We start from the raw sequence: 27,844 nt of genomic DNA on the forward strand, positions 1-27,844 counted from the left end.
AATAAATAAAAACTGAGGCAAATCTGAGAAATACGCATAGTGCCTTCACCACAGACATAACACGGACATAAACAAACAAGATACCTGCTTCCACATTCAGCGCTCAAAGAAAATCATGGGCATTTGACAAGCTTTTTGAGATGTTATAGTAATAAAATAATGACTTGGATAGCATTATTGAGGAGTTTGGTGATAAATCGAGTGATCAGGAGATGATTTATCAGTATGCACTACTTTGAAGAGACATGTGATAAATACAGCGAACAAGGAGTGGGCAGGGCTGGATATGCAGTACTGAGAGTCCTGTTGATATGCAGTGCCTTGTAAACCTGTTTTTACTGTGAATAAAATGACTTTTAAACCATGCGTGTAAAATAAATAGCTTGTGTGAGATTAAATTAGTCCTGACGCGCCTGACAGGCGCTGAATAAATGAACAGAAAGGGTTAATGGCCTTGGAGTTCATAATTCCAGGGCTTGAAATTGAAAAGGAACTCAATCTATTCAGCTTTGAACAAATCAGGGTAGCGTGGGACTTAATTGAAGTATTTAAAATTGTAAAATGGATTTGTCAAAGTTACTGCTTGTCAATGCTTTAAGTGTAGGACAGAAATCAGGACTAGGGGACACAGTTGGAAATTAATGGAGACAGACTTAGGACAAACCAGTTACCTTGCCATGTTGTTGATGCTGAATTACTGGGATCTTCAAGACCCAACTTGACAAAGTTTTGAGCTTCTAGAACTATTTGTAAATTCCCTTATGTTCTTATGTATATTGGCGATAGTAGCAGTATTTTCTGTAGTTACAGATTTTAAAAGAGCAAACAATTCTGTTATGCTCCCTGTGTTATAACAACTTTGTAAAGGACGGTGATAGGGGGAGTGTGGGTGAGTCACTGATGCACATGGAGACAGAGGTGGTATTTGAGACGTCCCACAGGTGCATGATTTTATTATTATTATTTTTTTTAATCAACAGTGGTATTTTGGGTCTGTATGCTTTGGTTACTGGTCACAGTTCTTTTCTGAACCTGCAAGTGCCAGGTGAACAGAAAAGTGAAAACACCAAAACGATAAAAGAAAAAAGGAAAACAAAACACTGTAAAAAGACGCTCCCCTATTCCTCACTATGGACTATGGGGTTGCCCAGATGCCTTCTGAGCTAAATTACAGTATGGGAACGTAATGAAAGCAAATTCAGCAGCTGCCTTCCAATTCCATCTGTTGCTGTTTGTACTCCTGCTGTATACTCCTGCTGTATACTCTCGTCTCTGTTCTATTCCACTTCTCCGGCCAGAACTCCGACAGATTGTATCTTGTCAGGGCTACCCAAAGAATAAGAGCATGTCATTGTTATGAGATCAACTGTCCCCCAACTAATGAAAGAGGTCCGACCATGATGGGCAGACAGATGAAACAGGGCTTCCAACGCCCCACTGCAAGATCACATGTGCCCGATAGCCAGCACAGGTCTCCCCGGTTAGAAGGTCCTTCTAACCTCTAACTGGAGAAAGTAAGTAGCAGGAGTATAGCTAAACAAAGGCTAAACAAATGAAGCACACACCAAGGAAACAAGTTAGTATAGTGAGAAACTAGATACTTGGACGACAAAACATTTACAATAACAGACTTCCGTAAGTTTGTTGATAAGTACCCTTGGTCCATACCAGTATCTAAACACTTTGGCTGTGGACCTGTAGTTTACATTTGCACATATAAAGACTGTCACTTAATATCAGTTTGACAAAGTGTCTGATATAAAGAGAACTTTTAAAATTTGAAGAATAAATATGTTAATTGAGCTGATCATTGTTTTTGGCTGCCAAGTCCCTGCTGTGCATTGTGCAACTGTCAAAGGCTTTTTTTTTTTCTTCTGAATTCGCAAAACTGAGAGAAAATGATATCAGGCTATCACTTTTTCTCTCAGTTAAAGCCTTCTGGTCTAATAAGAGAAACCTGGAAAGTCCTTTTCTGTAGTCATTACATTTCTCTTTTCTTAATTGAAACAGTTTGTCTTTGAACAATTGAAAACGAGCCATCAAGCTTTTTTTTGAGCAGCCTGCAATCAAATAATAACCAGCCTTGTGTTGCAAAAAAATTAAATAAAATACAATTCTCTGATCTCTGGATTAATTCCAACATGTTTTCCTTCTTTCAAGATTGGAAACTCCTCGGACATGAATATGTATCGTCTCATAACAATTATGACTACCTTATCAAAAACAAAATAATAAAAAAAAAAAGTGTTAGCTTTAAATTTCTTTTTTGTTCTTTTAGATAACTAATTGCTTTCTGCATTATGGACAGATTGGGAATTCAGCAGGGGTTCTTTGGAGTGGAACCGTATTGCACAGTATGTCTGTCATGAGGAAATGCGTATATTAGGATGCTTAATATAATTATATCAATGATGTCAGAAATCAAATCCTATCCACTTATAACTAAACATAAATTAAAGCTTAAAACTGCATTTGAAAAAAAATAAATAAAAACTAACTAAAAGAAGAACACAGTAGCTGTGGTGGTGTAAACAGGAGATGGGAAAGGGGCTTTAAATGGTCTATAAGGCTGATTTGATCAACCTATATCCTGCTGGGATAAACACCAGATGTACTTTTTAGAGCATTTCACAGTACTACAGAATTCAAATGGATTGCATCAATCGTATTTCTTAGGGGTCACCCAGAAAACAAATTGGTGGCCAACATAATTTAGATTGATTACACAGTACTGTCAATTCTCCAAAAAACTCAGCTGTGGACTATTCTAAAATATGTTGATCAACCCCTAAGCACCCTTCCTTAAATTGATATCTGTTTCTACATGACGTACTCCAGGGAGTCCTCTCATGTTCATTATGTTTATTAATGATTATCAACCTGTAGGTCTTAACTATATTTTTTCTATGTCAACAGCAGTAATACTTTCAGTCTCTGAAGATAGAACACTCCAAAACAGCATAACAAAAAGACAAATGAGTTATTGACAACAATTTATTTTTGAAGTGTTAAAAGTCAAAAGTAACAATTTTTATTTCTATTCTACCTAGTCATGAAGATCTGTGTAAAGAATCCCTTTAAGTAAATTAATTCAACTTTGCCTGGCTTTTTGTTGTCATTTTAAAATCAACAAAAAAAGCAGATGTAGACAGAAAGTTGACTATGTTTAATATACTTCCATGAAAAAATACGCAAAACAATACGGGGGTCCATTTGCTTCATTTTATATATTTACACACACACATACATACAGGTGTGTATCAGACTCCAAGGGACAACGGAAATCAGTACTTTATAAACAAAGTGCGTAGTAAACACATTTCGAAATGCTGTCTGTAACCGCAAACATAAGATACTTAAATATAAATAATACAAGAAAGCTTAACTGCCAAATAACAGTTTATTACTTATACAAAACTTGCCCCTGAAAGCTGTACAGTAGTACCATTTTACAAATTTATATTTTCGCTAAATATAATTAAAATTATACACGTTATACGTTTTAAACTGTATATGGCTGTGCCAATAAAAACATAGAATAAAACTAAACAGCAACTTTTCCGTGCCCGATGTCACAAATGCCGCCGTTACTATATCTGATGTACCTTATTTGCACAAAACATCTACCGGTGGAACAGGAAAACTGTACCTATTAAAAAAAAAAAACGGTACTGTATATATTAAACTGCACGTTAAATGCAAAAGACATGCCTATGAAACAGGAAAACTGTATGCATTAAACAGTACATACATTATAAACGAGTCATTTTTAATTCCCCATTAAAACCCATGTTGTTTGACAGGGACATGTCTCCTCAATAGGTTGTAAACAGTAAGGGTGTTCGATTCCAGAGTTTTTGGAGTCAATTCCAGAATCGCTTCTTAATTTGAGAATCGATGGGATCAATTCCAAGAATCAATTCCCAAAGCCATTCCTGTAGATTCCGATTCCAATAAATAAAAGACAAATAAACTCCCACATGCTGCTATGTAAACAAGCATATTTATTGCATCACAAAACTACTTACAATTTGGTCTGCTTTCTAATTTAAAAAAAAAAGTAAAAACAAAACTGGAAAAAACAAAAAACAAAAAAAAAATAAAAAAATAAAACCTAACAACCAAAAAAACTGTCACTTTGGGAGGTTATGGTGTAAAAACACAATTGAAAAATAAATAAACAAAAGTAGCTGTCACTTTGTCCCTTATGGCAGGTTACAGTGCAGGAACATCACTATTTTCACTTGCTTTGTTCCAAGACTGGAGCATTTTTTGGTCAATTATTAACTCTCTATACATGTATGACACATTAGAAAGCATTAGCGGCTCCTTGAGTAGCTGATGAAATTTCGGACTCTTGCATATGCACATCAAATATGTATATTTCTAACCGTGAATGAAATCATTATATCGCAATAAATGCAGAAAGATGCTCTTAATGACATTTGATGTGATTTAAAAGACATTTAATTTTCCACTTGCACCTCACCTTCAAATCAAACTAGTAACTGTCACTGTATATACCTATATATAGCAAAAGCTTACCTACACCTTAACCTGCTAATTTCAAAGTAGGTGATTTGAATGACAGGCGCTGTAGCTAGCAAATGAAAGTGCACAGTTGGTCTTGATGACTGACAGTCAATTAAACAAATGAGAGGATAGGATGAAATGACTGAAACTACACTAGCCTATTAAGGGACCACTGGCCATTCAGAACTGAACGAGACAGACAGCAAGTGTAAACACTACAAAGACTACAGATGATTTCTAAATTATTATTTTTGGCAAGAAGAAAAAAAAATAGCGAGTGGTTTTACCAAGGTTTATCCTATATAAATTTATTTCGGTCAAATTCATATTTTTGGGGAATTCAACATTTAACGAGCTTTACAGATTAAAATCGAAAAGTAGCAAGCCTATATATATATATATATATATATATATATATATATATATATATATATATATATATATATATATATATATATATATATATATGTAGTCAAAAGTTCAAATACCCCCAATGGAAATGTATCATTTCTAGAAATTACTCGATGACCATCTCGACTGATGTTTACAATTGCAGGCCAAGGAAAAAGCCACTCTTAGGAAAACGCCACAAGGACAATCGCTTTACGTTTGCAAAAGGGCATTTGAATGATGGGTATGAGTTTTGGTCAAAGGTTTTGTAGAGAAAAAAAAAAAATCAAGCTATTTGGTCACGCTGATAGTCGTTACGTTTGGAGAAAGTCTGGTATGACGTACAAAGAAAAGAACATCATCTACTGTCAAGCATGGTGGTGGTAATATCCTTTTATAGGGCACAGGAAATTGTGTTCCAATACACAGTAAAATGTATTCAATAGCATAGCAAAACATACTGGCCAATCATATGAAACCCTCTACTACAAAACATGGTTTAAAGTGCAATTGGACATTCCAACACAATAGCGATCCAAAGCACAAGCGAAGTATATATGAGTCAGTGGCAGGAAATTCTAGCCTGCGATTGGTTAAAACCTCATCATAGGTGCAAAAATAGACTGAACTATTGCCCTGACATCCTTACACCACTGGGCAATAGTCTCCAGCTGTCATGTGATTGGTTAACATCACTGTCTTGCCACTTTTCAAAGGACTGTCTTTCATCTCCACTCCTCACAATAGAAAATGACTGAACACCAATTCTGTGACTTAACAGAAAATGAATTACAAAATATACTAGAAAAGAAAGATGCTCCAAACACTAAATAGTGATTAAAACATCACTGTTTTCTTACTTTCTGAAATTCGAAAACTTGACAAAAACAAATATGACGGGCGGGATATAAGATTAATTATGCAGCAGTCAGCAAACCAGACGGAGAAAAACTTTTATAATTATACGGTATGAACTTCAAAACAATTTTCTGTTCCATATGGATGTTATTTATTTATTTACTTGTGTTCTATCAGCTATATTTAAACAAAATAAAGTCATAATTACTATCTAACCTTGACTCAGTTATTTTCTTGTCTGATTGATGTATTAAATGTGTACTCCAGACTCAGCCATAGTGGAAAATTAAATGCTCAAAGCCTCCACTTGTGCTTTCTACTATTATAACAACCTTGACTTGCATAAAGAAGGAAAACTATTGACTGAAATAGTTTGCATCCTTGATTTTCAAGGTGTGGTATCCAAAGCATAATCAACAAGTACAGAGAAACATCATATGTAATTGACAAACACAGGACTGGCTGACTCAAAAAACTGTCCAACAAGGATGACTTAACCTCAATCCTTAGCGCTCCCATTTACTCAGCACTTGTCAGGTGCATCAGTCCAATTTATTTTCACACAGGTTTAAAAGGCACTGAATCGCAAAAGGACACTCAGAACTGCATCTCCAGCCAAGCCCCACCCCTTTTTTTGCTGTATTTTTCACATACCTCTTTATAGACGTGCATACTGTTAAATCCTCTCCTGATCACTGATTTTATTACCAAACTCCTCAATAATGCGATCCAAATCATTATTTTATTACTATACAATCCCAAAAAGCTCTACAAATGTCTGATATTCTTTGCGCGCTGGATGTAGAAGCAACTATCTCCTTTGTTTATGTTATCTCTGTGGTGAATGGGGGAATCAGATACAGACATAACCCTTTTTTTTTGGCTTCATTCGGCTCCTTTCGGTCTCACTCAGCCGTTGAAAGGTTTTCTCGACTTTTTCCGGAGAAAAAAAGACTAGACCTTTTGACCATTGTTCCATAGTCCAATTTCTGTGTTCTTGTGCATATTTTAGCCTTTTAGTTTTCTTTTAGCTCCTCTTTCTTAACAGAAGTATTCTTTACTCCTGGGTATTTTTCTGTTTTAATGTGTTACATACTGTAAGGTCTAGCTGTAAAATAAAGGCACACACTCAGGGGCTATGGCCACACCCAATATCACTGCTGCTATGCTGTCTCTGCCTGAATTAAGAGCAAAAAAATGGCTTTTATTACTTTTTAAAAAACAAATATCCGAACGAATATTTAAATTACGAGTGAATGTCCAAACATGAAAATCCTGTGTTTGTCCCAGCACTATAAAAAAGCATCCACTGCTATTTGTTTATTGTTAAGTGTTTTTGTTTTTGTCTGAAATCTGGAATTTTAAAATGATATGAACAGTGAAGAAATATACTAAATATAGTAAATGGCTTTTGGGAGTGTTTAAAAGGGTCTAAATGTTTCCTAAATTATATTTATGCTCACCTTTCTCGATCCTGCTCCAATGCTTTCCGCTCAGCTTCCAGACTGGCCTGCAGCCCTGCTTGCTCCTCACTCTTATTTAAAGATGCCAGTTTGCGTTTCTGCTCCTCAATCTTTAGCTCAATGGTGGACTGGTGTTGCAGGGTAGAATGCCTCCTTTCCAGTTTCGCTACAGCTTGTTCCAGAGCTTCTCTGTGCTGCTTTTCCCTTGACTCCAAGATTTCCTTCTCTTTCCTACGGACCTTTTCTTCCTGCCTTGCTACATTAGCAGTGAATTCATAGGTTTCTTGAAGTTGCTGCATTTGGACAGTGTTAGCGCAATAAAGCGCAAGCTGCTCGGCCTTCTCTTCAATTTCCTTCTCTATCTGATACAAGGTGTTGTCCAGACAAGGGAGCCCCTTTTCCACAATCTCAGCAGCCCTTTGTTTTTCTTCAGATATTACAAGCAGGTGGTTTTCACTGAGACTTTGGAGCTGGCGCTCTTTGTAATGCAAATGATGTTCAGCTTGTTTGATCTTCTCTTTTTCTTGGACCACATTTGCAGAATCTAAAGCCCCCTTTTCTTTGTTTTCTTTCAGGAGCTTTTGGTGTTCCTCATGCGTCCTGCGAAGATCATCCAGAGACTTCTGCTTGCTCAAGATGTCATTCTCAAGGTGGTTCTTCTGATGCTTAAGCCCCTCTTCCAACTGCACCAACTGCCTCAGCTGCTTTATCTTGAAGTCCATGTACTTCTGTTTGCCATTTTTTACGTCCTCATGGTCTTCATCCCCATCAGGCATGGCTTCCTTTGCCTTCAGGAGGACTTCTCGTATCTCCTCCAGGATCATCTTCTCTTCCTGTACCCTCTGAACATCATCTCTCTTCAATAGCCCAATCATCTCCTGCTTCTCTCTGAGCTGTTCCTCTAGACGGATCACCAAGGTCAACTGCTCTTTCTCCTGCTCCTCCAACCTCCTTTTCTCTAGCTCTAACTTGATGGTCTGCTCATCATTTTCTTTCTTCAGTTTCTCCAGCTCTCGAAATATCTCCATCTTCTCAGACTTTTCTTTCACATGGATTTCCTGAAGTCTCTTCGTCTCCTTCTGAACCCTGACGTAGACTTCCTCTTCCTGCTGCTTCTTCTGCTGCTCTATCTCCTGCTGTTCTCTGAGACGCTCCTCCTCAAACCGCTCCTTCTCAGCCAGCAGGTCCTTCAGCCTGCTTTCAATGTCCTGGCTCCTGCGCTTCAGGGTCTCTTCCTGCTTTTTAATCCGGAGCTGTACCACCTCTGACTCTTTGCGTTGGGACTCAACCTCCAGCTGCATTCGCTCCAATTCTGCTTTCTCACACTTTTGCTTCTCTTCCATTTCTTTAATAAGCTTCCTAAAAACAGATTTTACAACAGTCATTTAAATAATTCGTACAGCTTCAACAACTTAACATAATGTACAGTAATGCAATGGGGACTATGGAAACGGTATCACTTAACATTTTCACCTTAGACGGAATATCGACGAAGGTCTCGTGTAACAGACAAGGAGAGGGAAGAATAGTAAGCGAATAAATAATCATTAATAGGAAAGAATTTTATTACATAATACATCTGCATGACTAAGTATTAATAATTTAATCAATATTAACACACAAACTGACTCCACGAGATCGCAATCAATAAATGCGGTATGTGTTTATATATATATATATATATATATATATATATATATATATATTATATATATATATATTTTGAAAAAAGGCTTGAAAAAAGGCTTTTTTTTTTTTTTTTTTTTGCAAGTTAAACAGGCTGGTACCTGTGTATTTATTATTTACAGTGCTTCAAAAAAAAACATCCAAAATAAACAAACAAAAGCCTAACTCCTTAACAGAGTACTAACTATAACATCAAGTTTCCCTAACTAACAATCCGGGCAGTTAAGCTGTTTACCGGTTCCAAATACCAGGACTCAAGTCCTACCTTGCAAAAATATATATATATATTTTTTTTCAGCTCACTGGTTCACTCTCTCACTCTCCTCAACCAACAGGTTGACCCTGCCCTTTTTAAAAGGCTCCCAATTGTTTAATTGATGTCAGCTGTTCAATCAAATACACAATCACCTTATCCAATTATGCCATCTAACCTGGCCTCCTGGGAATTGAAGTCCTGCTGCGCCAGACGGCAGGACTACATTTCCTTAAAACGGGTACAGACTGTGCATAATCTGTGGCCCAAAATATCGGCCCTCGACCACAATGCCCCACACTTCATTACAATATAATACACACACAAATAATGAAAATGTAGCAAATATGGAGTAATAAAGGCAACTTTAAAAAAAGGTTTTACATTAAGCCTTTTCTTAAGTGACAGGATATCAGTGTTTTACAGAAAACAATAACAGACAGCAAGCTGCAAGTACACCTCAATAATAACAACAACTGTGGCGAATATTCTTCTCAGGAACTAAATAGGAAAAAAAACAACATAAAAACATCCTGTTGGTTTATGTCAGCGATATCTTTGTGATCCATTAATAATAACCGTGTTGCTTCCAACATGGAATGCTTTAACAGTTATTGCGCAGACATAGTTTCTTACCCAAAAGGTAAAACCCAGCTGGCTCAATTTACGGTAGTTACTGCAGCAGTCAACAACCTAATAGTGATGCTGTACTACTGCATTAGTTTTAAAACTGAATATAACAACTATGTTAATAACAACAGCGGAATATGACCACTATATGTCGCAAAGAATCCCGCAGCATGATGTATATTTAACATTAATAACTGTAATCAAACCAACACGATTTTGTTAAACTTATTTTATTACTATTAGTCCGATGTTTCCAGTACTGAAAAAGGTTACACAAGTTTACAGATTTCCAGGGACTAAATGTATGTGTACTATATAATATTTAAATATGTACCATACTTAAATAGTACACACACACACACAGTCGTCAAGTAGTGCCTACTCTACTATTTTTGACAAAATACGGTACTTTTGTCATACCTTTTATTCTCCAACTTTTCCAGTTCCTCTCGCTGTTGTCTTTCAAATTCAAGCCTAGTGACAGTAGATAAGTTGGTAATTGTTAATTCATTGACACACATGCAAAAGCAATCAATCAAACCAACAAAACATATATTACGGAAAACACTATACACATTGTCTGCAATGTAAAAGTTAAGAAACTGGCAGTGCTTGCAAAAGGGAAGGTATATTTTGCAGTATCTTTTACAGTTATGAGCCCAAACATATGATTATAATTACAGCTGTCTCCTCAAGGCAAGCAGGGTGGACTGTACAAAAAAAAAAGTCAATAAACCCAGACTGTGCAATATGAACAGTAATCAAACAAGATAAATACATCTTTCAGACTATGTTAGCTACAATCAGTCAAAGCAATCAATATAAAAGAAACTAGGTTTGTCTACCTTAGACAGATCGGCCCCTTTACAGAGAAGAGACTGCCAGAGGAGGTTCAAAGAAAGCAAAGACATCCATTAAGACAACTCATAGGTTAAACAAGAATGAAAGAGCAAGCAGTATAAAAAGTGTTCTCAAAGCATGCATGCAAATTATTTATATATATATATATATACACACACACACAAGAAAAAAAAAAAAACGCAACATGCAACAATTTCAAAGATTTTATTGAGTTACAGTTCACATAAGGAAATCAGTCAATTAAAATAAATTAATTAGGCCCTAATCTATGGATTTCACATGACTGGGAATACAGATATGCATCTGTTGGTCACAGATACCTTAAAAAAAAAAAAAAAAGGTAGGGGCATGGATCAGAAAACCAGTCAGTATCTGGTGTGACCACCATTTGCCTCATGCAGCACGACACATCTCCTTCGCATAGAGTTAATCAGGCTGTTGATTGTGGCCTGTGGAATGTTGTTCCACTCTTCTTCAATGTCTGTGCGAAGTTCCTGGATATTGGCGGGAACTAGAACACCCTGTCGTACACGTCGATCCAGAGCATCCCAAACATGCTCAATGGGTGACATGTCTGGTGAGTATGCAGGCCATGGAAGAACTGGGACATTTTCAGCTTCCAGGAATTGTGTACAGATCCTTGTGACATGGGGCAGTGCATTATCATGCTGAAACATGAGGTGATGGCGGCGGATGAATGGTTTCTGACAGTTTGTGCAGAAATTCTTCGGTTGTGCAAACCCACAGTTTCATCAGCTGTCCGAGTGGCTGGTCTCAGACGATCCCGCAGGTGAAGAAGGATGTGAAGGTCCTGGGCTGGCGTGGTTACACGTGGTCTGCGGTTGTGAGGCCGGTTGGACATACTGCCAAATTCTCTAAAACGACATTGGAGGCGGCCTAATGTAGAGACATGAACATTCAATTCAAGCACTGGTGGACATTCCTGCAGTCAGCATGCCAATTGCACGCTCCCTCAAAACTTGAGACATCTGTGGCATTGTGTTGTGTGACAAATCTGCACATTTTAGAGTGGCCTTTTATTGTCTCCAGCACAAAGTTCACCTGTGTAATGATCATGCTGTTTAATCAGCTTCTTGATATGCCACACCTGTCAGGTGGATGGAGTATCTTGGCAAAGGAGAAATGCTCACTAAAAGGGATGTAAGCAAATTGGTCTTCATGGTTGCTTTGTTGGATCACTGTGTGAGTTGCAATTTGAAAGTCGTTATATACATGAGGGAAATTATCTACACATTACACCACTTTGAGTACACACAGGCTGAAACCATTCCACTAATTTTGTGACCTTTCAAAAAAATAATTTGCACCAGCTGCAGTAGCAAAGGGGTTGAATACTTATGCAACTGAGATTAATATGTTTTTTTCTGTAAATCTGACTTATTTATATTTTATATGCATTTTTTAACTTTATCAATGTGGAGAACTTTATGTAGATTCAACATGTAAAGTCTAACTTGAAAGAGTAGTGGAGTACGCTCAGGTGCCAACAAAATGTGAAAACTTTGCAGGGGGGTGAATACTTCTGCAAACCACTGTACATCACACACACACACAGGCCGGACAATTCACTTACAATGTTAACAGAACAGAAACTGTAAAAACCTAATTTCTTTCCCATTTTGTTAGGCAAGACATATTGCTACATGTGATCAGCAACAGACTGAGCCTGCTGAAAGTATTTAAGATTATACAAAAGGGGTTTGGAGGATACGGAGGCTTGCAATTGCAGTGATCGGATTTACTTTTTTTTTTCCCATTACATATTTCTTTTAAATTTAATAGTTTATTAAGTCCTTTGTGAATCGTTGTATTCCTTTTGTGAAGCACCTTGAGGGGAGTTTGATTCCTGTAAGTCATTGCCGTGCTCCACACCACCATTTCTATCAGACTCTGCTGATGCTATCATTTGTCTGAACTCTGCATGTATGCTGTAAATCATCCAGAATATAGGTTGTGTTTCCAATATTGTCTATATAAACAATAACAAAACCACCAATTTGTCCTCTGTTTTTGAAGTTTTCTTTGTGAAAGGCCAAATCACCACATGTGTTCCAGTCAATGATTACAGTGTGGTGGGGTTATTGATTTCAAGTTGTGTTTATCGTTTTAATAAATATTTTCCCCAACATAGTAATTTCTATCCACAAGGCATTTGGGATTGATGGTATCAGGCGTATTAATAAAAGACATGGGCTGCATCGTAAAAACCACAATGATATTTAAAAAAATAAAATAAAACATTAAAGGTATTTAGCTACAATGGAAAAAGGAATGGCATTGTCATGGACAGTTCTCAAGCACTGCTAACCTACAGTCACTACATTCCTTGTTCAAGAGAATGTTACTTGGGTTTGTTTGTACATAAACTGCCTCACTGAAATTCTTAAATCAATACAAAACTAGCCTCAACAACATATTTTCAGTAGCTCAATAAGACTGAATGGCTATTAAAATAGCACTTAAGCAAATTCACCTCACAAATTGACCACAGCTCAAACATTGGTGGTATCTAATGGTGCTCAATGAGAATTGAATTCCCTCACTTGTGATGAGACAGGGGGGCTTTCAAGATTTAGCAGCAAGGCTGTAGGAATGATGTTTGTCATAGCTGGGGGCCCATATACCACCTGGTGTTGGGAATATCTGACAGTCATGTGGAGGAAAGGGGACTGCAATCTTACACTTGCTCTGATCCCTTGTGGCTGTGAGTGTGTGAATCATTTTGTTAATTAGAAGTATGAAGAAAAAAAGATTGCACAGTTCTTCCTTCTATTTTCTATTACAGCTTTAAGTTTTGAGAGATTAAAAAAATAAACAACTTCTGCTACCACAATTAGTGGCCTGCTTATCATCAGCTTAAAGGGGCAGGGGGGTATTTATCAAACCTGAATTCTGCTCCCGATTCACTATATTCCCTTTTCTTTTTTGTTTAAACATATATACAGAACCACAAGTGTCCTGATTTGTTGCCATGAAGAAGGGCTGCTTGCTACTTCTTCCATGAATTTTAAGGACAAATGACGCTGTAGTGCAGTCAGACGTTCACCTCTTGATACAAGGACCGGGTTCTCCCTAGGCCTTTTCTGTCAGGCTTTTTTTTTTTTGGCTGTCACTGCCCGACTGAAAAAACCCGATCCGTCCTTCTTGCAGATGCTACTGTGCCTTTAACAATAATGATTAATTGCACTTCCAGCAGTTGTGCGTTGCTGGGTGAAAACAAAATCTTGGAACCACATGACAGTTGTGTTACGTCTTCACACAACATTTAGCCAATCAGAGTTGAAGGGGCAGGTTTTCCGTGTTAAGCACTTCAAGAGGTTAAAGCGCTAAAAATTACTGCTAAAAAAATAACCAATTATTTTCAAAGCAAAAATAGTGACAATGAATGCAGGGGGTCAAAATAAGCCGGTGACCGGCGCAATCCACCACCTAATACTATATTTGCGCCGGCTACTTTATTAAAAAAAAAAATATTAAGATTATTTTCGGGTATTATCATTCAGTCCATTTTCTGTCGTATTATTGTACTGTAAGGTGAAATATAGTATATTACAGCTATACATATGCACCAAAAAAAGAAAAAAAGGAGTATTCCTTTTGTTGTGATAGCGTAACAATATGTACCCAGGTGTTTGTGAGAGATATTGGGGGTTTATTTAAAACTACTGCAGTCAGAACACGCAAGCACCTGTAACAAGTGAAGGCAAGCATACATCTTAAATATTTTATTTGTGATTGCCACTGGATATGCTGCAAACGTATAATTGATCTTAAAGTCAAAATGCACACTTCGTAAACCCAACAGTAACATAACACGGATACATTAGGATAGAAGTTAGTAAGGGGTATTTGAAATGCCTTGTTTAAAGCAACGGTGTACAATGTACATGAAACATGTATACTTCATGCAAACTTGTTAAAATAAAAGGTACTAACTTAAAAAAAATATAAAATAAAAATACAGCTTGTTGTTGCTTGCATTAAATATCTTAAATTATAAATCTCACAACCAATCAGTTTCTCAGTATACGTGCCATTATCCTACATGCCCTTTAAGCTTTAGAATCTTGAAACCCAGTTTCCTCAGACTAATGTTATTGAGTGCAAAACAAAAGCATAAAAATACATTTAAATAAAAAATAAAGAAAGAAAATCATCCATCCAGCTTACTAAGTGTGAAGTCAACTGGAACAGTAACGGAACTAGTGAAGCTACAGTACTGCTCTAAGAATTGAGAAAATAAATGCAGTCCAAGGGGTGTTACCATTTTCTGCTGGGTACAGTACTACAATGCACTTCCAGTGATGTATTTATAGGCATTGTCCATGCATCACAAAAGCAAATAATAAAAGCTGGACACTTGATCAATGGCTCAGACAAGTTAAAACTTGACCTTTTGTTGGAGCCCACAAAAGATAATTTATATGATCATCTGTCCCCATAAAATACATATGGTGACCTCATAAATCTGTTCAGTCAGACTGAAGTTTAAAGTCAAGCTGAATGGTGACTCGAGATTTGATCTGGGGGTCAGGGTTTATCTAGCTGCATTACACAGACCCCAAACACTCGTCTAACCTTAGAAAGATCTATAGAGTTCTGATTAAAAATAAAAATAAAGAAAGCAAGGAGGAAAAAATCCAGCAGTAATGGATCAGTTGACACAGAAAAAAAGTCATGGACAAAGAACAGTGGCAAATTTAAAGCACTTTTAAAACTGCTAGAAAAGGTAGCTGAAGAACACTAAAAGATAAATGACTGCATCAGCAGCCTTTTTTCCAGGTCTAAGGTTTCACTCTATATTACAAACTTGTTTAGGGACACAAATCCTTTGTGGTTTCTGCTGCACTTTATTACTTTTGTCAGTTTAGTAAGAGGTTGAGCACAATATGTCGCTGAATCCTTAAAATAATTTGGTCCATGACATTCTAGTTATGTTTTCTCGTGTGCAAGAATGTCACCCTGACTTTCTTATACAAATCTGTTTTGAGACCAAGCATTTGGATTCTGATTTGAGATATTCCCGTCAGAGGTAGGGAATAAACTACACTGTTTTGACATTTTTCCTGTTGCTAAACAAAACCTGTTTTTGAAGAAACGGGACAAGTTAAGTCTAAATGTATTGTATCTATTGTTGTAGGTAAGTAGTCTAATTTTACAATTACAATTTTATCTTATAATATGTATTTTATCTTATAATAGTACATGTGTGTTACATTAAAAAAATTATAAGACGGCTTAAAAAAATTACAAAGCTTGATTGGTTAGGTTTTATCACATGATTATGCTGGAAAAATGGTGTATACTCATGATTTGCATATTAACGAGCCAAGTTAGACTCTGTTAATCACTACACTCTATTCTCCATAATCAACCAGTACCATTGTTAAAATCTTCAGCCCTTTTAAGTTGTCTGTAAGTCAAACGCTAATAGAAAACTAATTTTGTATAAGGTTAGTATTACCCCTGAGTTGTCAAGCATTGGAATTCAAATAACAGTAAGAGAAGGCTTACATTGTCAATTTAAGTAATAGAATAGTGTACATATTAAGCTTTCAGTGTCACGAGTTCTGGGATTGAAAAAAATAAAAAAATAAAAATTAAATAAACCTGTGCAATTTTATCTGCTTGCTGTACATTTGTTTCTCTTTTAGCAGAAATATGCAAGAATGAGTTTTTGATCTAAATTTCAACTGAGTGTGAATCTATTGGGACCAGAGTACATTGTGACCCTCCAAGAATAAACATACCCTGACAGGTGTAAAGGTAAAACATATGCTCATCGTTTAATTAGACTTTAAACAACTAGCACCTTACGTTTAACATATAAAACAACTGTAAAACATTCACAGAAATTATGTGGGTTGAAAAATACATTTGGGGAATACATCTCTAGATTTGGAGGTAATACCTCACTATAATGAGAAATTAAGAATGTGCCAAAGTAGTTTAACATGGGGCTCTAAAACTGATTTGTAAAGCTCCCTACAGAGAATCTACCAACAGAAAGTCTGTATAATTGTGCGCAGCACCTCTTTCTTATGAATTCACTTAAATGATAAGGTTCCCAAACTATCATTTTATTTTGTAACTTTTTTGTTATCATGTTGCTTTTTAAAAATAAAATCTATTTAGGTACAGTATATTCATCTTGCATGCTACATTATAAATCCTGAATTAACAGATCACCAGAAAATGATTGGGATTTACTGGTCAACAGGAGAGTTCAGGAGACTGTTAATACAGGCTTTAATGTAACCCACAGTAGTGAAAATGATGTTGTCTACTTGATAAATGTCAACAATTAAACATATTCCACATAGAAATATGTAGGATAACCCACAGGTTACAAGCAATACCTTTATCACAGAATTAGCGTTCAGCTCCCATCACTGTATTACAATCTAGTAATACACGTAACTCATGGGAACAACTTACTTGCTACCCATAAAACCCAGTCTTTATTTCTATAATTCACACATATAGTCACTGTGTTTGGATTATGAAAGTTTACATATGACCAGATACATTCCATGACCTTAGAATATGCAATGAAGTTGTGTTACAAGCCAATTGTAGTTTGTTTTATGACATTAAAAAAATCACTCTGTCATTCAATTCAAGCAGATTTTCTGAAGTTCTGCCAGCAAAAATAAACAAATTACTATGATATCATTTTAATACAAAAAGGCATGGTTAAGCACACTGACAATACTACTTTCTTTGTATGCATTTATGGACAGAAGAATAGACATTTTTAAACTTAGATTCTTGATTTAAAATAAAACTGTCCTAATTGTTTAATTAGTGCTGGGATTACTGTCAGATAGCTTTAAGAACAACAATAATAATTTTTAAAAAAGAGTTGATTGTGTTTTGTCAACAAAGCAAAAACTATTTTAAAAAGGAGAGACAAAAGCAATTAGGAGAAAGCATGAGCCCGAATGTGATCAAGAATTTGACATTGTCCCAGTGCATACATATATATGCCAACAGTGCTTAAATTCAGCAAACATTGGCAAGCCTGAAATCGTTTTATCCTTTGAGATAAAGACAACCGTTTTTCAATGTCCCAGGTGAAATGCTTCCGGTATCATAGTTAATGGAACCTCCGTTTAACAAAGAACGTGATTCATTAGTTGTTATTTTATATTCACATAGTCATGAGTTCGTATACTGGAAACAACTTTGTAGAAAAGTCAAACGTTATATATATATATTATATATATATATATATATATATATATATATATATATATATATATATTATATATATATATATATATATATATATATATATATATATATATATATATATATATATATATATATATATATATATATACCCTGGGCATTGGGTACAATTACCGCTGCTCCCCGTCGTAGGACTATGCACAAACAGACGTCACTGTTACAATTCCCGTCACACATACACAAGGGGGCCCCGTGCGGCAATCACACATACAGACGCATCACCCACACTTGTCTGCCCCACCAAGGGCGCAGTCCAATATCCACTCCTCCTCCCCCTCTTAAGTGGAGAGAGACTGCGAGAGATGGAGAACTGACTGGCGGCTTATCGACGAAGCAGAGTGCGGTGTAAAAGAGAGAGATACAGCCGTTTATTATTTTGGCGTGAACCCCGGCCCAAACAGAATTCCGTTGTGTTATTAAAAAAAAAAAAAAGGTACGTGGAACCTCATCTGGTCTCCCCCCCATAGCACAAAACGCTACAATATAAAACAAAGCTACTTGTATGTACGACATTATTTTGTAAGAAATGCGTGTTTTACACATTTTAAAGCATAGGTGCACAACATACGGCCCACCAACACACTTTTTTTTTTTTTTTTTTTTTTACACGACTACTCGGTTGATGCGGTAGCTATAGTAACCAGCAAATCCAATCGTGATTGGTTCATTCCTTAAGATTATGACATTCATTTTTTTGAAATCGCGCATTGGTTCTCCAGATGTAAATCAGTAACATAACAGAAACAATCAGAACAGGAATTTTCTTTATACTATTAGGTTGGCGCCGGCGATATACTTTTCAGCGTAGTTGCGTTCAGTTATGGCTAAAATAAATAAACAAAATATTGATATTGAGCATCGACGGTTCAAGGAGGCTTGGACGGAAAAATACTGCTTTATTGAAGACATTGGACTGAAAATATGTCCTACTGAAGCTCCGAGCTTTAAAAAAATCTGTTTGAATCATATGACCGTGCATGCAGCGCTGTATGTCAGATCTGGGAAACGACATTTTAAGTCAGCTAAATGATGTGGCAAAAAAGTTTGTGTACTTCTCCCTGGCAGCAAATGAAACTACTGACTGCTCAGACACAGCTCAGAACGCAATTTTTGTGCGTGGTGTGACGAATGAGTTTGAGGTTTATGAAGAACTAGCGGGGCTGACATCACTTCATGGACGAACAACTGGCACTGACCTGTTTAACAGTCTCCGCGATAAAATGGAGACTTTAGGTTTTGAATGGCAAAAGCTGGTTGGCATTTCGACAGTTGGTGCACCGTCAATGACAAGGGAGCGTAATGGAATGATCGCACATCTTAAGCAGCACCTGGGTGATAGAGAGGAGCAGCTCATCCAGTATCACTGCATTATACATCAGCAAAATCTGTGTGGGAAAGATCTGGGTTTCAAACATGTGATGAATGTTGTTGTCTCCATGATCAACTTCATAAATGTTGTGGACTCAACCGTCAATTTAAATTGTGTTTAGAAGAAATCGATGCTGAGTACAGTTATGTACTTTATCATACAGAAGTCAGGTGGCTCGTAAGGGGTAATGTCTTGAAAAGGTTTGTGGCGCTGCTGTCGGAGATTAAATATTTTTTGACAGAGAAAGAAAGACCTGTGACCCTACTGGAGGATCTTAAGTAGCTTTGTGATCTTGCTTTCCTTGCTGACCTTACTGCCCATCTTAGTGATCTCAATGTTCTGCTTCACGGAAAGGAACAACTTGTGTGTTAACTCACCAGCCAAATCACCTTTTCAAACTAAACTGAAACTGTTCTATATGCAACTACAGCAAGGTGATCTCTCTCACTTTCCTGCATGCCAGCAGCTGTTTTCAGATCACAATTGTGACTCCGGGCCCTATACTGAAGTCGTAGGGAAGCTTCAGTCTTCATTTGAGCAGCGATTCCCAGACTTTTGTAGAGACACTCAAAAGCTGAAGTTATTCGCTAACCCATTTTCAACTGACCCAGAAGCAGTGGAATCGAGTATTCAACTTGAATTTATCGACCTGCAATGCTCCGACTCGCTTCACAGTAAATACCGCGAAGGGAATCTGCTCAATTTCTACAATTGCCTTGATTCTGAAAAGTTTCCGAAAAATTCATTTGCGAGCATGCCTTTTCTCTGCTGAGTCTCAACAAATCAAAACAACGTAATCGGATTAGGGATGATAATCTTGAAGCAGTTATGCGTCTGGCAACATCGAAAATAAAACCTGGCATTCTGAAATTGGCCTCCGAGAGGCAGTGCAACAAGTCACATTAATCCTGAGAAAGCATCCACTCGTAAGTATCACATACTTATTTATCATTGTTTTCCATCCGGCCATAAATACTCACTAACAGCCCAGGATTTTGTTTTTTACAATTAAAAAAAACGTTCGGGGAAAATAATAATTGTAGATTGCTTGTGCACAATGAACAATTCCCATAATTCATTTAGGTCCCAGAACATGATTGTTTTCATTTGTAAATCAGTGAATAATTTAAAATCAATGATGTGCTGGTTGGATCAAAAACCCGGACTGTTAGTGAGTCTCCAGGACTGATAAAGGCTGTAAAAGTGATTTCAAGCAAATAATGCTGTGAAACACCGGTCATAATTCCCTACATTTTATATTACAGAGCCATTATTAGCTTGTTATTGTTTGGTAGAAATCTTAACAGAAACAAGGCTGTTAAACAAACTTTGGCATTTGGGTTTTCATATAAACAAAAGATATTAGTTTCTGGATATATATGGTTGAAAACAAAACAAACCAAAAAAAACATGTTTTATTAGTGGCCCTCAGAAGTCATTCGGATTGTCAATGTGGCCCTCCCAGCAAAAAAGTTGTGCACCACTGTTTTAAAGTGACATAATTGCAGTCTCAATTCTGACCTTGCCTGTCTCAGTTTAACTTGATTTGCTGCATAATCCCATAGGGGCAGTTTTGTTTTTGAAGCAATCACACTTTTTTTTTTGTGACACTACTACATTATTTTTAACAATATATTCAAAACCTTTAAGCATGGGCACACTGAGACTTTTAAGGCATTCCTAATATCACTTTGTAGTCGTGAGGATAGAACATATGGGTATTTAAAATAAATAAATAAATAAATTGCATTTCAAAGGCCACTATACTTGGCAGATCAAAATACAGTACTAGGGGATTCAGAGCATTACACTGATGAAGGCACTATCCTAAACACTTTTCTACTTGACTGTCTATTTCTTATGCTACCTAGAATCTAAGTTTGAGTGTTTTTGAAGTTATGGGTGCATTGTAAAAGAACACTTAAAAGATCAGACGGTAACTTTAGGAATCTTATAAAATTGTCATCCTCATGACAAGAGGATTTCTCCCAGCAAAAATTAAAGTTTCAGTTTGTTGATTATATCTACATAACACTGAACTAGGGGTGTCAAATTTGTAATTTGATTTAGGTCAGGACATAATTTAATTTTCCTTTTTTTGCATTTCTGTATGTTACGGGGTATTTAAAGTTAATCATTTAGCACTGGTTGCCTGTAGAGAAAAAAACAAACAAACAAACATGGTAGACCACCTGAATTCTGATAGTTATTAGAAATGCGTATCATAACATGTTTTGTCTTGCACAGATTTACCACTTTGCATGAATCTGCGCGACAGTTTCTAAAATATCAAACTCATCTGTTTCAATACAATGTTTTTGTCTCCAAGGCTTCCTGTTCCTTTTCTAATGTCTGACATGTTTAACAGGTCTATGGGTTCAATGTATGTAATTTGGAAGTTGCAAGCTTGAACCAGACAAAAAACTGTTTACAAGGGCAAATCAATGTCGTGGAAGACGAGATAAAAACTGTGTTAACTTGCCTCTCACTATTACAGCAGATTCAGAGATCTGTCTTACAAATGTTCTGGTATCATTACATAAGCTCCGTAAAATCATAATGGTTTACTCTTTCTAGTATTTGAAGAATGTCATGCCTACAAGCCTGACTGGATAGTGTCTTACATAAATTCCTGATTGAGAAAGAACAGTTCTGACATTGAGAAAAAAAGAACATACAGGTTATCTGTCACAAGTGGTCTGTTACATTAACTTTACTTACCCCGGATTGTAAAGCATGACAGTCGAGAGATTTTCACATGATTTTGAAAGGTCTGTCATAGACAGACTAAAGGAAGAAAGCAATCCACTCTGAATAAAAATAAAACAGAGAACACTTAGAAGTACTGACCAAAAAAAGGACTGGGTTACACATTTTTATTTATTACCATTGACAGGAAAGAATGAGACATATCCAGCAAGTTACTGTTCTTAACAAACTAAACACATAGTTCAATGACAATTATCAACCTTAAACTAGTAAAATAAACAGTAAAGTGAAAAAAAAAAAAAAAAAAAAATCTAAGGGCTGGTAATAAGTTGCTTCAGGTATCCGTACATAATGTGGCTTATCTAGCCAATGCAGACTGATGACTGTTGGTACTAGTAGAGAACAAGACACGGACAAAACAATGATGAAATAAAATCATGGGTAATTAACCATGATTTGTAATAGAATGTTACGATGCTAAATGAATGTTGAAGCCTCAAACACTCATTTTACATTGTAGCTGCTCAGTCCTTTAGGCATGATGAAAATTCTCAAATGTTTATTTTTATGTAATGCAAAAGTTAGATTAATGTAAAAAGTGCTAGTCATATTCAGTAATCCTTATTTGCCTGCGACATGGCAATATTTAATCACATTTGTGTTTAAAATAATAAATTGTGTCCTACTATGAATAGTGCCTTAAAAAAGGAGAACATGGTGGTCACAGAATTGGCTCATTAATAATTTCCAAAACCAAGTCACATTTTGAACAAAATTTCAACAATGTAATTTACTTCCTTTTTCCTTCCACCCAACTTATTAGATACATATTAAAAACACACACTCCTGTGAAATTAACATCATGACAGCTGTAATAAAACAAGATTGTATTATCTGCATGTGTTTTATTACTACAAACTATACAACACCTGGTAGACAATTCAAAGAAATATGAAAAGGAGGAGGAATAAAATTAAGCTTTTGGCTATTTGTCCATGTTTGAATATGAAGAAAAAATATGAACTAAAACCAGAAAAAATATACTCAATGTTCCAAACCTACTGCTAAAATTGTGAGATTGATTCACAATGTGTATCTTTAAATCAGTTATTTTCTACTGTTACATGCTGTACTTGAATTTTAATACCTGTACAAAAGTAAAGTCCAAGCTTAATACACTTCAAACCCCCTTGCCTTAGTGACATTTTCTTTCACTTGCCACCTGACAGCAGATAAAAGAAATTACCTTCCTTTTCTCCCTGAGTTTCGCAGCTTCTTTGGGGTGGTTAAATCGAAACATGTTTGTTCTTCCAAGCAATATGACAGCACCTTGCAGAACACAAAACATGTAATATACAAGTTACACAAATGAAAGTCTGTCCTTGGTGCTTGCATTCATAGTTTAATGAATTACAAAAGAACTGTGTGACAGAACCTATTGTCTGTAATGCAAGACATTTGACTGAATAAATAACAAGTCTTAATTGTGTAACCTTATGGTTTTATTTGAAAAAGTGTGTATGCCCTTCTGAAAACAAGTTATAAAAAAACAGCAAGTAGTTTTTTTTTTTTTCTATTGTCTATATTTGTAAGATTTTATTTGCTACCATGGAGCTTGCAGGTACCATTAATAAACATAAGGTTATCGTGTGAACAACCAGCTATCAATAAAAACAAGCTATTATTGGAAACTCTGTGTTTGAATGAGATAAGGACATTTCAAAATATGGCACTGGTCGCTGGTTTTCAATCACTGAATGGACTGAGTCCTTGTAAGTATGCAATTGTATAAGTGCGTCTGCCATTAAATAAATAATTTTGTTCAAGGTTGATATGGGGTGGGGGGTGGTCCTAGGTTTTAATTAGTTAGTGGTCTCTGGACAATAAATACTTGAGAGCCATTTTCACTTGTAACCTTTGTTATCCTACACTACATGTTCTTCAATATAGACTGTAGAATAGCCCTCCCCCCTATGTCACTCCCATCATAGAAAAATTCTCTCAAGCACTCAAGAGCCCCTTTTTAGTTGGAAATAAAAAAACTGAAGTAAACAATGAGCACATGTGTAGGGATGGTGATGGAAAATAAACGACACCTACACAGTGTGTCATATTGGATAACTCAATTTATTATTTTTATTAAACTTCAAGAAAGCTAGAACTAAGTTTGCCCTTCCTTACCATCCCAGAGGTACAGCTATATGTTATACAAGAAAGGATTGTCATAAACAAGTCGCAAATAAATGTATCAAACCTGTATTTTATTAACACATTTTCCATGTCTTGACAATGTGTTTAAAGAGTTGTTATTTTAAATTTGGATGCAATGTTTGGCCATTTACAATTATGAAAAGGATGGTGAAAAATATAAGAAACTGGAAAAACAACAGGATTGTGGGAACAGAGTAGAGAACTTCTGCCATCAGAAACACTAAAACAAATGTAAGGAAAACAAGATGCAAGGAAAGCAAAATGTTGCTCTCAACTATGCCCACAGAGGATGGTTGTATTCAGTGTAAAACTACACAATTTAGCACAATTGGCAATGAGGAGTTTTAAAATGACTAGCCAAAATGAAAGTGTGAAACTGAAACAGAACTGCAAAAAAAAAAAAAAAAAAAAAGATTGTCCATCCAGTGCAAGGCCTGAGGAATGCTCACAATGTCTCTGCTTGTCTCTGCAATGTCTCTGTAGATTAACAGAAGGTACTTCAGTCTCCAACACTGCCAGCATCTTTCATGAGCACCAAAATGATTTCTGACGACCAACAATGCAGCAGCAAAGATAAGTTTCTAATGACTTTTTGCTGCCAAAAAATAAACAATCACTATCATTTGTACAAAGAAAATGGCAGATCTTTCTAGGGGGGATATTGGATAACATGAAATTGTTATAATGAAAGCAGGTGCGCTGTCTTGATTTGTAGCTTTTCTTCAATCTTGTTCGGACTGGAAAGAATGGATTCCATTGCTACCAGGCATAATACTATTTTTGGGACTCAAAAGTTTCAATGCCACTTCCCACTTAAACCTCAGGAGTGCTACCAACTCCATCTTCCAATTTAATCACAGCCTGGGGTATCTGTCAGTACCTTCTGCATGTACAAATGTTTTGTAATAGAATTCACAATGGTTCTACAGAGTACAATACTTAAAACAAGCACTTCAGCCTTGATATATATACATGTGCTAGTGAGCCAGTAAATTAAAACAGAAAAAAACAAAAATAAAAAACCCAGTTTTTTTTTGTAAGTTTTTTTTCTCAAAAAGATTTTTAAAAGATCGCATATATATATATATATATATATATATATATATATATATATATATATATATATATATATATTATATATATATATTATATAATAATTTTTTATAATATATATATTATAATATAATATATATATATATATATATATATTATCTATATATATATATATATAAATATATTATATATATATATTGATATAAATTTTAAATTTTGTAAAATTTTGTCCATAATACTAAAATTTATAATTGAGCAAACCTCTTTTTGCTACCATAAACTTATCTATAGAAAGTCAAATATAGCTGTTCCCCTCTTCTGGGAATACTGGCGCTAAGGTTACGCAAGAAGAAATAAATGAGATTAAACTCATAGAATGATATACAGAAGCTTTTTCAAATACTTCACTTGTAGGAATAAGCATTCTGAATAACTTGTTTTCATGAGGGCAGGAATACCAACTGTACGCTATTAGTCTTTAACCCTTTATCGAGATAACCACCAAACTTTTAACTAAATACCTTTACAGAAAGTTAACCCTAAGTATCAGTGTTGACGACAAAAAACTTCACATTGATAACTTGTTCCCCTGTTAATTACCTTGATTAAGCTGGGTCGGTTCCTTTATTTGTACTCCATTGACTGAGCACTGAGCCCCATTCAGTGGTATTAGAGTCACTGTGCCATTTAGGTTTTCAAACAGGCAGTGTTCACTCTCCAAATCAAGACCATGGAGAACTGAAAGAACCAGAGAAAATACATTGTAATATAGTAAAGAGAAAGAAGGTTAAACTGCATGCAACAATGTTGCTGGAAAAAAACAAAAAAACACACAATTTAAAAACAAGGTATATTCTAAAACACATGAAATCACAATTGGATGATTAGATCACCTCAAGATACAACATGGTGCAAAATTGTATGCTACAAAGCAATGGGGTCTATGCGGACAATATTTAAAATCCCAGCTCATATCATTTTTTAGCTAATTGGTAGAATATTCCTACCCAGTTATTTGGGGAAAGAATATTGTTTAAAATTGTTTTGAAAAAATTGAGAAAATGTACACAGTGCTAGCCATGACAACGATGTGGTCATGCATTATCACACTGCGACAGTCTTGCTACCACTATCAGAAATAAAATCTATTTCTGTAGACAGCTGTCAACCATTAGCTAATAGAATGCAGGACATTAAGTACACATGAGTACTACTTTATAGGAGTGCTATTTTTTGAAGGTTGTAGGTGTTGCAATAAAGATTTGCCTTGCAGAAGGATATCACACTTTTTTTAGTGGCAACAGTTTACATTTCTAACTGCTGCCCATCATTGCCGATTCTTGTGGAATACATTAGTTAAAAATTCCAGACACAGGCTTGTTACTGGTACAGATTGCAGCATGGTGTGCAATGCACTCATTCTGATTTTCAAGTCATCTAGTATGTATGTTGGTGTGTGTTTGTGCCACAGTTTTTTCGTATGAACTTTAAAACGTGTGATCGACGACTCTTTATATGGTAAATTGTTTTAAACCACTGTGTTTTTATGTTTATATAACACTGTAGTCAATCAGATGTAGTTTATGTGTGATCACAGAGATTTATTTATATATTCAATGATTTTACACATCAAAATGTTGTCAACCTTTAATCATAATTAAAATGTTTCAGTAATATAATCTAATGATATGCTGCATCCATAATATTAGTATGACAAGGTCATATTTTTACATTTTAGTATTAGTATAGCTGTAAATTTACTACAGTTTAGACGTGGCAAAACGTATGCCTACCACTGCCATTTAAAAAAAAAAAAAAGTATATACAGTACATTGTTTTGTCTGCATGCCTTAAGCATTAGCATTTATTGTTACAAATACAATTATGTTTATTTAAAAAAGGTTCTAGGTTTAGGGTTGGGCTTTTTAAATTGGGATAGGGTGAAGAAAATTAACCACAAATAGCCAGGCATAAGTTTTAAAATCATTTTAAATATATAAATAAATCTCTGCGATCACACATAAACTACATCTGATTGACAACGATGTTATAGAAACAAAAAAGACAGGAGTTTAAAATAATAATATCATAGGCTACTTAATTTAAATTTTATATGATGTATTTTTTGCTAATATATATTACAGCAATATTCACATTCCCTTATCTAGCATCATACTTTCAAATTTACTTACTATACGAATATACTTACCGATCTACTTATTAATAAAAATTACACTTACAAATTTCATTTAGAATTACTTATTTTTTGTCAGGCTAATATATCACCTGTGACATCTAACATTCTACATATGCGCTTTTTTGTTCATTTATTTTTACATAATACAAAATAATACTGGATAAGCAACTCTTTTCAAGTACATCATGTGATCGATGTACACCGTGGCCTAGTTGGAATTCACAGCATGGAGCTCAATTTTTTCCATGACGGAAACTCATGCTTTAACTTTTCGAAAATCGCTCGCATACCTGTCCATACAGTAGTGCTTCCCAAAACAAGAACACCTCCAGAAATGCAAAATAGTGTTAAATATG

The 27,844-nt window shown here is 35.6% G+C and overlaps 1 protein-coding gene across 1 annotated transcript in view; it reads right to left on the bottom strand.

Moving 5' to 3' along the window:
• kif16ba (kinesin family member 16Ba) overlaps positions 1-27,844 on the bottom strand; it is a 149,405-nt gene that overhangs the window by 63,286 nt on the left and 58,275 nt on the right. Inside the window, exons 15-19 of the mRNA XM_041250878.1 lie at positions 25,892-26,029; positions 23,274-23,356; positions 22,040-22,128; positions 10,234-10,287; positions 7,245-8,603 (exon numbers count right to left, since the gene is read on the bottom strand). Of these exons, the coding sequence (XP_041106812.1) occupies positions 7,245-8,603; positions 10,234-10,287; positions 22,040-22,128; positions 23,274-23,356; positions 25,892-26,029 (1,723 nt within the window). The remainder of the gene's footprint in view (positions 1-7,244; positions 8,604-10,233; positions 10,288-22,039; positions 22,129-23,273; positions 23,357-25,891; positions 26,030-27,844) is intronic.

The sequence above is a fragment of the Polyodon spathula genome, chromosome 5, assembly GCF_017654505.1.
Source record: "Polyodon spathula isolate WHYD16114869_AA chromosome 5, ASM1765450v1, whole genome shotgun sequence".
NCBI classification, from domain to species: domain Eukaryota; kingdom Metazoa; phylum Chordata; class Actinopteri; order Acipenseriformes; family Polyodontidae; genus Polyodon; species Polyodon spathula.